The following is a 14242-nucleotide window of genomic DNA, read 5'->3' on the forward strand; positions in this document are numbered from 1 at the left end:
ACATGAAGCTGAGATGGATGCCTTGTATTAAGGGACATTACACATGTACATACTTTTTAATCAGTGTTTAATCATTGTATATGTTCCTATTACCCAGTAGTGTTTCAGATTTTTTTCATAGTATTTTTTGGCTAAAGACATTGCCAGTTTTTCCTTCCCACTTATGCCTTTTAGGAAAACGATTTCTTCTTTCTCTATATCATCTCGAATTGAACCAAGAATGGTATAAATTGTTGTTCAAACATTTTAAAATATTTATAGAAGTTATCTTAATGCGAGGACATTTTCTGAATAATGTGCAGGGCTCTCTGTATACAAGACATAAAAACTTTCCTTCACTGACTCATAACACCCAGTGACCAGACTTGACATATGTGGGAAGAGCGAATATGATATTGTCATGAATCAAGTGCTATCAAATTTTTTTTGATAGAAAACATCTTGAGGAAATTTGTTGATTTATTTTGACTATGATGATGCTGTGATGATGGGAAATTTTACTACATATATATATATTCAGTATATATATACATATATATATACAGTATATATAGATATATACAGTATATATATACAGTATATATATATATATATATATATATATATATATATATATATATACACTGTATATGAAACATGTAGGCTGCCGGGACCTTACTTTTGACGAATAGTGCCAACTAATTTTCACAAAAACGTGATGCAATAATGACAATAGTGACTTTATTATTATTGTTTATTTTCGGTAAATATTTTAGCTGCTTCAAATTTCTTTCCCATTCTTTCTTCCTTTGCTTTTTCCGTATTTTTTTTTGTGTTAAATTTCATTTATTTTATTACAAACATGTATGAATAATATATATATATATATATTTATATACTGTAATCTAGAGCTATTGGCCTGTATTTAATATACTTCAATATTCTTGCTTTATTTAAGTACCGGTATTACCAAATATTATAAACATTAACGATTACATTATTTCATATATATTTTTTAAAGTAAATATCTAAACTTTAACTTTAATTATAAACTCTGAAAGTAAATTTACGTAAATTAGATCAATAAAAATTGTCATAGAAGTAATCCTTATGATCTATTCATTAACAACCGAAAGGTCCACTAATTAATCTCAGATAAGAAAGTATAATACATACTCCAAGTATTGAAATACACGTCATCGTGTTGGGATTCAATATCGACATTAATTATGTAATCATTCCTGATGATTATACTTTTTTAACAATAACAACATTTCCAATTTTATAATATTAAAACTTTATTATAGCCGGAGTTAGTTTAGACATAGGAAAACCTTGCAAAAAAGGTACATCAAAAGACTTTCTATGAATGGATGGAAGCACAAACTCCTTTAGACCAAAACCAGTGCGTTACGATTTTTCTTCGTTGTGGTCAGGTGTGACCACAAAGGCAACCATATATCGTTATCGGTATCGTTATCGGTGTAGTAGGTGTCACCTGGCCTTAAGTTATAAAAGATAAAACCTAGGCCTACGTGAACATGATCATGCAAATTAACACGATTAAAACATAGTTGTTAATTGAGCATTGTGTGAATTACCTGTGGCATCTATTGATATAGTAAATTCACATTTATTTGGGTTATGTTCAACAGCTAGCCCGCCTAGGCCTAGTTCAGCTAATCCTTGCTTCTGCTGGGATATAACCCGGCTGCTCGTGGCACTCATCCTTCTCAGCCCAGCTAAAAAGCACGGTCTACGTTGTTGGCCTAGGAAAATGCTAAAGGATTTGATCATAACAATCGTAGGTGTATACTGTACTAGCATGAAATACTAAAATTTTAGAACAACGCACTTAAAGCCCAACTGCATATACACTACAGTATTATATGTCCCAAAAGACAGTGCTTTTCCAATTCCACACGAGCGAAACATGGAGAGCGTAAACAAATCATGAAAGGTCATAAAATGACCTCCCAAAAACTTATAACAATTGAATATAAATGTTATCAAATAATAACAATTTACTAAATAAAAAAATCATAATAATACATTTTAGGTAACTAAACTTTTATAAAAATATAATTAGACATTTGAATACAAGCATATACAACAATAATCGTAAATATTTTTTTACGATTATTGTTGTATAGTTACAGAAGAAGACTACGGCAACATTTTGAAATGCCTGGGAGGAATTTGCCGCGGCGCTAAACAAGGTACTGTATCTAAATAACAACTCGCTGACTGTACTGTATAATTTTTAATTTACTATTCTGGTAAATAATGCTCATATTGTGGCTTGTGCTCAAACTATTTTTGAATACTTTCTGTCGCACGTGCATCTAGAGTACTAACTGGCCCGGCCAAACAAGAGACTAGCTAGCCTAGGGCCTCGGCCTAGCCTAGGCTAGGCCTCCTGGGCCTACTACTACTACTAGGCCTACTAGGCCTAGCCTAGGGCCGCTAGCCTAGGCTAGGCCTGGGCAATGCTAGACCCCTAACTTGGCTAGGCCTCTAGTCCTACTCTAGCCTAGGTAGGAAGGGACCTCCTAGGCTAGGCCTGGCCCTACTACTACTATCTAACTAACTAGGAATATACGTCGGCCTAGCTAGAAGCTGGGGCAGATAGCCTTGTAGGACTACTACTACTAGGCCTACAGTAGGATTTGGCGGTAGTGAGTACATAAAAGTCCACACCACCAGAAAATTGTGAGAATAATGGACCTCTCAGGCATGGATCCAGAGATTACCCTCACTATCGCAGAGATGTGATGTGCCCCAGAGTTGGGGGGGGGGGACATGAGTAGAGAACGTAATGTTTGCTTGTTCTGTGGTTTGAAAATTTTAGACGTGGAGTCTTGGGGACTTTCTGGTCAAAACGGCAATAAACCAAAACGGCAATAACTCAAAACGGCAATAACTCAAAACGGCAATGGCCAAAACGGCAAAAAGCCAAAATGGCAACACTATTTGACCAAAACAGCAATAAGTCAAAACGGCAAGACCAGAACGGCAATAGGCCTAAGTCAAAACGGCAATAAACCAAAACGGCAACCAATTATAAACATGAAAGTGTACACAATTAAATACTGTAAACAACAACAACAATAATAATAATAATAATAATAATAAAATGATAATAATACATACAAATTCAATGATAAAAAGATACGGGGAAACAATATAAAAGCAGTAAACATTTAAATAAATAAAACTTTCAAATACAGACAAAATCAGGCTGAACAATTTATATCATAAAAGTAAAAAACTTGCAATAATAATAATAATAATAGTAATAATAATAATAAATGAAAATTTAATCAAAGACAAAATGAAGCATTTAAATAATTTGTCTTAAATGTGTAATAAATTTAAAAAAAACTGTGATTAAACATCAAAAGTAGGAAAAAGAACCCGTTTCAATATTTGATTTCCCTGTCGGGACAATTTCAAAACGATTCAGAAAATTATGCAGCTAGTCTTGACATAATTAATGTTGAAATATTGAATCCCAACACGATGGCATACATTTCGATACTTGGATTATGTATTATACTGTCTTATCTGAGATTAATCAGTGGACCTTTCAGTATATTTCTTTAATTCTTTTTCCACTTCCAACGCTGTTAGATTTGAAATTCGCATACCATTCATGTCGTTGCTTTTCTTCCGATCCTGTATTGATTTTCAGTCTCTCAGTCTACGTGGTCATTTTTGACTTTTTTTTAGATGTATCAAAGTGTAAGTGTTAAGCTCTCGGTTTACAATTAAGCTACCCACTCCATAAAAAACCTGTTTTTTTTTTTTTTATAGCATTTATTATAACAATGAAATAATAATTCATTAATTAAAAAGTAATAATTAAAATAATAGCTTTTCACTTTAGTGTAATTTTCGAATAACAAAATATACAGTAATAAAATTATGCCTTTTAATAAGGTTATAAGAATCAGCGCACATCTTAATCCTCCCTGTGATTGATTTTTGATTAACCATACATTGTGACATAAATCAAAATAATTAAAAAATAAAACTCAACAGTGTACTCACTGTCTGCACCCCCTGCATCTGCCCCAGAGGAGGAACGACAAGGGCCTGCTGAGAGGCTGTCCTAGGCCTAATCTAGGCCTACTTCAAATATGCCCTGGCCTAGCTATAGTAATAGCCTCTTATAATTAGGCCTTTGAATTTTGCACCGTATATTCAAAGTGACTTTTAAGCACCAAGTCCATTGCCTCAACGAAAGATGTCTATGGGAACAAGTAAACAAGTACTGTAATTGCGCGGAGGATATCTAAAAATCTGCTGAAATTTGCATGCAAAAGCTCTAGGAAAATAGATGTGCAGAATTTTAATTTGCTCCATATATTTGCATTGGTTATATATTAAGATTTGTTCAAAGCCGAATTTTCAGATTTCACTATATTTTGCACTGCTATTTTCCAAGCAAATTTTCTGTGCAATTTTTACTTAGTGTTTATTATATCCCTGTGAAAACAAAGTACTTAAATTTTGGAATCCCATTTAAATCCTAGACTTAGGCATGTTTTCATTACAAAACTTTCGGATAATAAAAATGAAGAATTGGAATTACCCAAGACAATATTATCCCATAGCTCTTTTATACTTCAAAAATGATATTAAATGATTTGAATTATCGGTTGTTAATAAGTTCCAAAGTTAACCTCTATTTAAAGCTATGCAGTAAGAAATATTAGGCACATAAAAAGGTTTCTAAAGCCTCAATCGCACTGGATTAAATTTTGGGAATATGTAACTGTCATCACGGTAAACATTTCTAGGGTAAATGTTACCGTCAATCGCACTTGGACTTTTCAACTCGGTTAGTTTTTCCGAGTTAATGTAAAATTAACTATTGAGGGCGGTACATTTTGACCCGTAACATGACCTGTACTGATCTGTTTCTGTTCCTTCGACTGACTAGGCCAACATCATGAGAGCCTAGAATTTATCCTTCCGATATTTCAGGCCTAGCGTGGCCTAAAAAATCAAGAAAAATGTCATTCCATGCCATACTACGATTTAAGGGAAAGTAACACGTTAGAAAATAATGGTTTGTGATCAACTAGTCGAATAGTACGATATTCGTACGATCAATACAGCACAGTAGTATAAAATTTGCGCGAAAATCGAAATATACATCAATAAACCAAAACAATGAAAAGAAGCAGGTCAACTAATTATAGGCATGTGCCAGTGCTTCACAGAGCGATAAAGGTACCCAATGAACAATGAGGCTCGGGATTTGGTTAATTTAACCGACCTGTGGCTGTTCGCATTGGATTTTCCAGGCCGGTCAAAGTAACTCGGTAGGAACTCCTGAGTAAATTTCACTCCCGAAAACTGACCGGCGGCGACAGTCAGGTTAACTGAGCGGGACTATCCGCACTGGATTTTTTCGGTCAAACTTACCGACAAGACGGTTACTTTTACTGAAATAGATCCAGTGCGATTGAGGCTTTAGTTTTCTCTAATCTTGAGTTTAATAGTCTTTATATGTCATTGGATATTTCATGCTATATTTTGCTGATGGTTGTTCTTTTTGTGCACTTGAGACAATTTCTTATGTGCTTTACAAGTATATCGCCATTACCATTACGGTACTATGTCGTATATTTTATCTATTAAAGGTATAGAAGGGCGTAAGTCTGACACAAAGATAATAAGTATAATGATTCGGGAAATGAAAATAGGGTACACAGTTGGTACAAACATGTCTATGATGCTCAACCTAATCAGCCAGTTGGCCCATTTCCCTGCTTACCGATGTTAAATAATATTTATTATCATTTTCCTGAGAACCAATAGTTCATGTCACTAAACTGGGTCTACATTGTTGTAGATTAACTTTCTGTTTATTCAAATTCTAGATGCCATCTGCAAGGGTGACATCTGTGCCACCTCGGTTCAATGGTGCCACCGACTTTGAATCCTACTACAATAATCTCTGTGCACTGCAAGAAACTGTGCCTGTACAGTCAGTAAAAGCCCATCTAAAAGAGGGCGCCCTTGATATTAATGCAGATCGTATCCGACTTCCAGACTGGGGGCCAATTTTAAACTCTGTTCGCATCAACAAAAGTTTGTCGTTTATTGGGATCCGAAGTTACTTCCAGCAAACAAAAGATGGTGGTAAGCAACTTTGTTATTTTTTATTTTTTTGGTAATCAATTAAGGATATTTGTTAGTAAAGCGTTACTTACTTGCAATGACTTACAACTTATAATGTACAGACAGATATTCTCTCATTGATACTCTATAATTTAGGTTTTACACGCGTCCCAAATAGCCTAATGCTTTCTACCTTTAAAGTTGTTGATACATGTTGTCAGTTTATTGCATTCATATAAAGCTTTAAATAAGAACAGTTTATCAGATTACAATAAAGAGTATTATTTGAAAAATTTTATATTTATGATGGTGTATTTTGTCTCATGAGATGATGTATTAGGTAAGCAGGGTGTGAGACGGCGCCCTCCTGCTGTACGTTCTAAGGAAGTGGTTAATCGTGTGTGTTTAGCCTTGAAGGAGTGTTTGTTGAATAGCAGTAACTTACAATACCTTGAAGTGCAGGGTTTGCCACTCAAAGAAAAAGACATCACCAATTTAGCAAAGGTAAGTTCTACACTTTCTATTAGTATTATATGCTACTATTGGGTTCTGTTTATTTCGTATGAGTATATAAATACTCATACAATTTCAAAAATTATTTTTGCATTATAGGGTTTATCACGGGCTTCAGCCTTGGAACATCTATCGCTAGAAGGTTGCCGACTCGGTAACAAAGCCATCTCTGTGCTGTGTCACAACATCCGTAACTGCCTGTCATTAGTCTCTTTGAATCTGACAGGATGCGGGTTGACAAGCACTGCTGCCCAGTCCATTGCTAAAGTTGTTAAGGTTAGATGATTCAATTTTATACTGTTTAATTCATCAATGATAATAAATCCACAGTTTACTAGAATGCTTCATCTATAGGTAGCTTCACTCCCTGACCCTCAAAGAGTTTCTTCTCGGGCACCTAGGTTCCCCTTAATTTTTTGCTCTCATAATAAGTCCAGGTTACAAGCCTAAATAATGTCAATTTTGTATAGCACCAAACCAGCAACATGCACTCAAATGTTATCAACGAATTTGACCTCCATCAAGTAGCTTTCAAATAAATGTGTTTTGTGTTATGATTTAAATATTGATAAAAATGAAGTGGAATGAATGGATTGTGGAAGGTCATTCCAGATCTTCGGAGCAGTAGTGGAAAAAGCTCTCTGACCCCCACTGATTGTTCGTTCGTTGTTTTCAAAGAAGAAGTTAGATCTCAGACAATAAGAATATCATTTGTATTAGCTTTTAGTATATTTCCAATGCTATATTTGGATCTTATGGTTGAAGCATATAAATTAATCTTGAATTCTACGTACTGTAGCACCAATCTACCAGACGTCACAGTGAAGCATGGAAAGAAAGCTTACGCTACCGTCGTCCAGATTTGGATCGAATGGCAGGCATCCGTAGAATTACTCTCAACTCCAATCCACTGTTGAATGACGAGGGGGCTTCTGCATTAGCTGATGCCATTCGAGATGACCTTTGGTTGAAAGGTATGTGACAATTAATATTAATAGCTTTAGTGATTTGTTCTACAGTCTGCGTAATTACTTAGCAAAAAAAATATGACTTGATTCACTGATTGGTCAGAATATTTTAGTTGCCTGACAATTTTTGGAAATAGATGCTTCTATGCTAAACAAGACATTGTTCTGTTTTTGGTCCAGGGTGTTTCACCATGTAGAATATAGGCAGGTTATATTGTTTCAGCTGCTGTTGCAGGTCGCTGTCACATTTAATATGTAAACGTATCCATGCCACAAATTATGCCTTTATTTTCTCATAGTGAATGGAGTTGTCGACATTATTTACTTTTCCAGGTTTTTATACCGTAATTTATTTTAAGCTATGTTCACATCAAAGCCCGGATCCGGTCCGGTGCCCGGACAAAAAAACCTTTTAAAAAAATGGGTTCAGTGATAAAGAATAGGACCGTTCACATCAAATTCGTACGATTTCAAATCCGGACCGCTGGATCTGAAAGCCATTTGTATCGTGAAATCGTACGTTTTTTTTCTCTTGGACCAATCAGCAACAAGCTTGGCTGGTTCAAACCAATTGAACGCATACGTACTTAACCCGAATAACCGTGTTCCGTGCGCAATGTGAACGCAGCGTTCAAAAAACGTAGCAACTCACGATTTTTTGTCTGGGCTCCGAACCGGATCCGGGCTTGATGTGAACGTAGCTTTAAAGTAAACGGAAGCAATGTGCAATATAATAAATGTAATTACTCATTATTAAGATGAAGTTTAAATGTATATTTTCTTCGTTTAAAGCCTTAGATATGCAGCACTGTGGACTGTCCAATACTGGCGCACAGGTGCTGCTTAGTGCTTTACATGAGAACTCAACCATCGTAGTCCTAGACGTAAGAAACAATGCACTTGTAGGTATGTAATCATTACAATGTTCGGAGCCAACGGCCAAACCATGCTTAGTTTAAGGAGTAGGATTAGTTAAGTATCATTCTATTTGTATTATTTATTATTTATTATAAGCGCATAGAGGTCTCTATGATATGCGCTCTATAATTCGACCATTATTATTATTATTATTTAAATAAATCAGCTTAGGGGTCATCCTAATTTATCTTATATCTGTCTTGATTTTTCTTATTTACAATGCAGATTCACTGTCTGTTCTATACATTATACAGGAAGAAATTAATAATAATTCCATAATAAATATTGTATTTTAATATTAAATATAGTTACATATTTAACATGCTTTATTGGTGTTGCACAGATCGTGAGATGGTGAAAGCAGTAATTGAACAGGTGATGATAAATGGAGGTGGACATGAATCAGAGGTAAGAAGATCCAAACATACTTGTAAATGTTATCGTATCATATAGCTTATCACCTAGAACATAAGATTCAGTAATGATGAAAGCCTGTCAAATAAAAAATACGTACTGATTCTGTATTTGTTAATTTTAGATAGGCCTGCATATATAAATATGCCCAAAGTACTTATATAATGTTTCAAAATAGCACACGTTCCTGGGTCCAAATCCTTTTATACTGTAATTTTTAAGCCGGACTTAAAACAGACTTTGTTTACAGAGCATCATTAAATCTTTTCTGCAAGCTATTAGGTGTAATTTATTTATGATTTTATTTATGTAAATTTATATATTGAACTCTAAATTATTTTGTGTACGCAACACAAGTTATATGCTGTACTTGAAAGAAACTTGGTTTAAAAGGGAACATAATTTTTGTTGATTTGATATTAAATCCCAGACAGTGCATATTTAATTACTTTAACTTTTAAATAAAAGTCTGCTGGGTACCTTCACTGTTTTCAGTACAAATGGTTACGAAGTAGAGAATCTACTGAAAAAACTACCAGGAGAAAAGTTAAGTATGCCTCAAAAATTGTGGATAAAAAGTCATCAAAACCGACTACTACAGGTCGTGGAAGTAGGTCACGAATGCGATCCAAATCAGCTGATGGTAGACTGGCTGGTAAGAAGGAAGTGCCTACCGTCAGGCGGCCAGGACCAGGCTTTGTACCGTGGCGTACAGCAGCTAGAGCTGTTTCTAGGTACTTAACTTTCTATAGTCTTTCAGGTACTACGTAATTTAAGTATCGAATCTGTGTCAAATAATCCCAGGTAGTACACTACCTGTTTGGTATTACTGTGTATTTTATACCGGATTATTACTATTACCTTGTACTTCACTACCTATGTGGTACTACTAGGTAATGTATAGTATTTGGTATTACTAGGTACTGCACTACCTGTTTGGTATTGACTGGTACTGTAATCCCATTTGGTATTTACTAGGTACTGTACAACCTGTTTGGTATTGACTGGTACTGTAATCCCATTTGGTATTTACTAGGTACTGTACAACCTGTTTGGTATTACTGGATACTCTATTACCTGATTGGTATTGCTTGGCACTGTACTACCTGTTCAGTGTACAGGGTACTGCTGCCAAATGTTAACTAAATAACAGTTGACTTGGGACTTTTTACTAAAAAACATACATGCATTCATTAAAAGTAATCATATAAAACTTAAGAATAGTAGATAAAATAAATAAATTTTCAATACATGAATGTAATTTCTCATAAAAAAATATTTTTGAACATTTGTTCATAGAGGTGCATCAGTTGAACGTGAGAAAACTGATTCCAGTTTATGCACGCCTACCAAAGATTCTGAAGGTGTTCACTTCCATATGACAACCACATCAACACCAACAGACACAGATACCACTGTTAAGGACACTAGCTCACCTCCACCTGAAAAACACTACAACTCCACAAGCAAGTGGAAGGAGAAAACGAGAGAAGAAAAGAGAAAAGAAGAGAAGGAACTCAGGGTGAGAACTGTTGTGTAGTTTATATTGCATTCCTATGTATGGACCTTGCATTTAACAGCTTGCTTGTTCACAATGGTTTATTTCTAGATTATAATAATTACGTACTTGTTTTTTAAAATCTTGTGAACAATCTATATAAGAATGCGTACTGATTGCCACCTATCTAAAGGACAGTGACAGTCACTATTGCTAATTCTTGGCCATATGTCTAAAGGAATGAAAAAAAAAAATAACGATTATATTTCTGTAGTTGATTAATACCATGATGGTCTTCAAGGCCTAGCAGTATGTTGCTGCCTTTAAAACAATAGTAATCTTGAGCCTATCAGTGATGCTGTAACTTTTTATCGCTGTTCATCTACTTTCAAAACTTTCAAAAAGGTGTGTTCCTGTCATTTGTAGGTTGAGTTGGAAGAAATCCGTCGGCGCCACTATGTTGAGAGCCAGGCTCATCGTGCAGCTGATGCTCATGTTGTTGAGGTAATGAGCTTTTTTATAAATATAAGATAAATGTGTGGAAGTATAAGCATAATTGCTGTTTATATACTTTATATATTCAAGGTTTATTCAGACATCAAAATTGCACATGGCAGCTAATGAATGGCTGAATTGAAACAATTGTACAAATCATATATCAAAGAACATCAGAATTTTAAAAAACAGTATATAAAATGCATATATATTTTTACAGTTTTATTAAACAACATTTTAACCTGATGTACAATTTTCGCAGCATTCTATCCCCACTCTTAGTTTCCACTATATCTTAACCTCTAATCCTCTCAGAACACACCATTCAAACTAAATCTTGTCAGCTCCCCAACATCTTCACCCCATCTTTTAGTACTCACAGCACACCCACCCTGATTTTTTTGTGGAGCATACATATTTTGTATATTCCTGTTATTTGATATTATGTCATTGATTAATTTTCAACAGCTTGAGGTTGAAAACAGTCGTTTACGTCATGAGATCCAGATGCTACAAGCAAGAGGTGCTTCATCACCATTCAAGAAGCAGGATGATCAACGACCTGATAGCATCGCAGGGGATCTTGATGAAGGAGTATTAGACAGCATTGAAGAATCCTTTAGGAAATTCCATGCTTTCCTTGACTTATTAAGAGATGCAGGGTGAGTGACAAACATTGTAAAGCAAGAAAAAAGAAATCATTCCCTAAGCCTTACAAATCAATCAATATCAATCAATCTATCAATCATTTCATTCAAAGAGATTTGGTTGTATAAACACCTATTGTTTCTACTGAATAAGTAAAATAAATCAGTGATGCATAAACAATAAATTAATAAAAACTCATAAACAACATCATTAACCCATAATAATGTAATTATGGTTATGAATAAGGTAATTAATTACAGTTAGTAGTAGTAGTTAGTTAGTACATAATTTTTGTAATGCATGCTGGTAAAACAGATAGTCTGTTTTCTGTTACTGAGTAGCTGTCATAATTGTATATGAATGATCAATTGTTCCCTTGTTGGCTTTTGCAGATTGGGGCAACTGTGTACTCTGATTGGCATATCTCCAGGCGACATAAAAAATCCTTCTGTGTTATCTATTCTGCGTGACCATCAACCAACACCTGTGAACAAGACTGTAGCAGTACCTCACCTACAAGAGCATGCAAGACCTTTTCAAGATGTGGGATTCCATGATGTGGGCACTAAGCCGGTTGACACTATGCCTCCATCACAACATGTTACAACCCATCCCATGCCTTACAGTAGTTCAATACCAGCACAATCACAGCCACAAAGTGCTATTGGTGCTCAGCAGTATATAGCACAACCACTACACCCACCACCAGGAGGTTATGCCCCACCACCAGCAGGCTGGGTAGTACCACCAGTAGGTTGGGCAGTACCACCAGCAGGATGGGTGCCACAACCAACAGGGTTTGTACCAACTCATAGTGCCCCAAATGGAATCCATTATACACAATCATCATCTGTGAGCTACAAACATCAGGTGCCCCCTCAAAGCCAAGGCATAATGTACCCTCCACAAAGTCAGATGCTGTACCCTTCCATGACATCACAAGTAGGGCATAAATTTGAAAATAATCCTTCTGAACTGCCGGGAAACGTTGGCCAGATTCACATCACTGGTGCACAAACCCAGGATGTGTTAGATCATGTGGGCATTGATCGCTTCAGAGATAGTCAAAGTCCAGAGGGACAACAAGGATCTGAGGCACAAAGGTTTCAGAATATTTTAGAAAGTGGTGTTGCAACTATGCCTAAAGCACCTTACACAGATGGCAGTAATCTCCAGCAGAAGGTAGATGCAAATGGATCCATTTTCAAGCAAACAGAAACCAATGGCTTACTAACTGGACCTCCTGTAGCTAATGAAATCACTGATAAAAATGGGAAGTTAGATGAACCAGATTCTTTAGCATTACAAGGAGAGGAGCTTGTTATTCAAGGAGGAAAAATTAATAGAAATGTGATAGAAGAGGACACTAAAGACACTGCTGATGTTAATAGGAGTGATAAAATATCCCATGGACCCAGAGGCGATGCTAATTCACCTCCAAATAACTTTCATTTGTCTCCATCTCCTGATAGGACATCACCGGCACCCTCTCCAGAGAGGGCACCCTCTCCAGAGAGGACACCCTCCCCGGCCTATAGTGATAGTTGGGCATCTGGTAGCTCTGAACATTCTAGCAAACACTCCAGGCAAAGTACAAGTTCCAGGGAGAGAAAAAGTGACGATGAATATGTAAAAGGTGTGGAGAAATCTGGAAAAAAGATTATGGATGCAGCAAGTGACCGGTCATCACCTCCAGATATTGTTGAGGAACTCTTGGATTATAGTTCGGATAATGAATTTTGAACCCAACAGTACAGTATACTGAATGAAAGTACTATACTTTACAATAGACTTTGGTTCAATTTTAGCATTCCAAACGTATTTTTACACATTTCCAAAACAAAGATTTCTTTAGTCTTTGTTGTAATTTATTTATGCAATGTACATTTTCGAGATTGATATTTTAAAAGATTTTGAATAAAATAATTTGTTTTCTGTAACTTGTCTTATTGTCATGAATGTTTGTCTCAATACAATATATATTTGCTGTGTAGCACTAAACATTTATACCGTAAAACTTTTAATAATCCTGGGTTACTATTTTTTATTGTTTCTCAATACATCAAGGAGTAAATTCAAAAAAGGATCATTAACAGCGCCATCACATTGTGAAATGCCTATTTTAAGGAATAAATCCTGTTTATGCGACAAAAATATTGATTTTAATGTCATTTTGTTTATACTTTTGGTGACTTTAATAGTGACTCCATGGGAGTAGTGGGTTATTATGAATTAACTTGGGTCACTATTAGAAGGGGGTTACTAATAGAGTACAGTAATGGGTGTTTTTTTTTTATAGAAGTTTTACAGTCAATATAAAAAATACAGTGCTCAAATAGAGGGATTACTGTAATGATAGTACAGTATGTATAAACATTTTATCCTTTGTAAACAGTAACAGTTAAACAAACAGTTCTGTATAGGATGTGTGGAAGAATGTCTCCGGTGGAATTTGCTATCAAGCCAAATATCATGTCTACACCATTAATTTGCAGAAATTTTCCAGCTAAGTAGGGCCTACTTTTCAATAGATACCTATTTACAGGCCTAGGTATTCTTAACTGAACAAATGTTTTATGATTGCTCAACTGCTTTACGCCCTCATAAAGTGGGGTTGTATTAAAGCATGAAAGAAATACCAGCTAGTCGCAGCTATATATATATATATATATAT

The 14242-nt window shown here is 35.3% G+C and overlaps 2 protein-coding genes across 3 annotated transcripts in view; one reads left to right on the forward strand and one right to left on the reverse strand.

Moving 5' to 3' along the window:
* The window catches only part of LOC117101996 (protein NATD1-like), a 4557-nt gene extending 2617 nt beyond the window's left edge, over window positions 1-1940 (reverse strand). The window contains exon 1 of the mRNA XM_033242164.1: window positions 1581-1940. Coding sequence (XP_033098055.1) covers window positions 1581-1806 — 226 coding nt within the window. The 5' untranslated portion in view covers window positions 1807-1940. The remainder of the gene's footprint in view (window positions 1-1580) is intronic.
* A 136-nt stretch (window positions 1941-2076) lies between these two features.
* Window positions 2077-13508, forward strand: LOC117101992 (centrosomal protein of 78 kDa-like). Of its 2 annotated transcripts, none has more exons than XM_033242154.1 (12): window positions 2077-2198; window positions 5874-6135; window positions 6443-6618; window positions 6727-6903; window positions 7427-7601; window positions 8388-8501; window positions 8857-8921; window positions 9423-9661; window positions 10227-10449; window positions 10852-10929; window positions 11389-11582; window positions 11961-13508. In XM_033242154.1, the coding sequence occupies exons 2-12, from the start codon at window positions 5874-5876 to the stop codon at window positions 13309-13311; spliced, it is 3054 nt and encodes a 1017-aa protein (XP_033098045.1). In that variant the 5' UTR covers window positions 2077-2198; the 3' UTR covers window positions 13312-13508. The 2 variants fall into 2 exon arrangements, with proteins under 2 accessions (XP_033098045.1, XP_033098046.1); XM_033242155.1 differs by having other exon boundaries at window positions 2145-2258.
* Window positions 13509-14242: the final 734 nt, after the last annotated feature.

Source organism: Anneissia japonica, unplaced genomic scaffold (assembly GCF_011630105.1).
Source record: "Anneissia japonica isolate Jap-2015-1 unplaced genomic scaffold, ASM1163010v1 scaffold997_len2565447_cov190, whole genome shotgun sequence".
NCBI lineage: Eukaryota > Metazoa > Echinodermata > Crinoidea > Comatulida > Comatulidae > Anneissia > Anneissia japonica.

What these genes read in the sequence shown, in the direction of transcription:
- LOC117101992 (XM_033242154.1), top strand. Translation starts at nt 5,874, where the DNA reads ATGCCATCTGCAAGGGTGACATCTGTGCCACCTCGGTTCAATGGTGCC. An exon ending in CCAGCAAACAAAAGATGGTG is followed by an intron (nt 6,136 to 6,442) that starts GTAAGCAACTTT and finishes TTGTCTCATGAG; the next exon opens with ATGATGTATTAGGTAAGCAG. An exon ending in AAGAAGAGAAGGAACTCAGG is followed by an intron (nt 10,450 to 10,851) that starts GTGAGAACTGTT and finishes TGTCATTTGTAG; the next exon opens with GTTGAGTTGGAAGAAATCCG.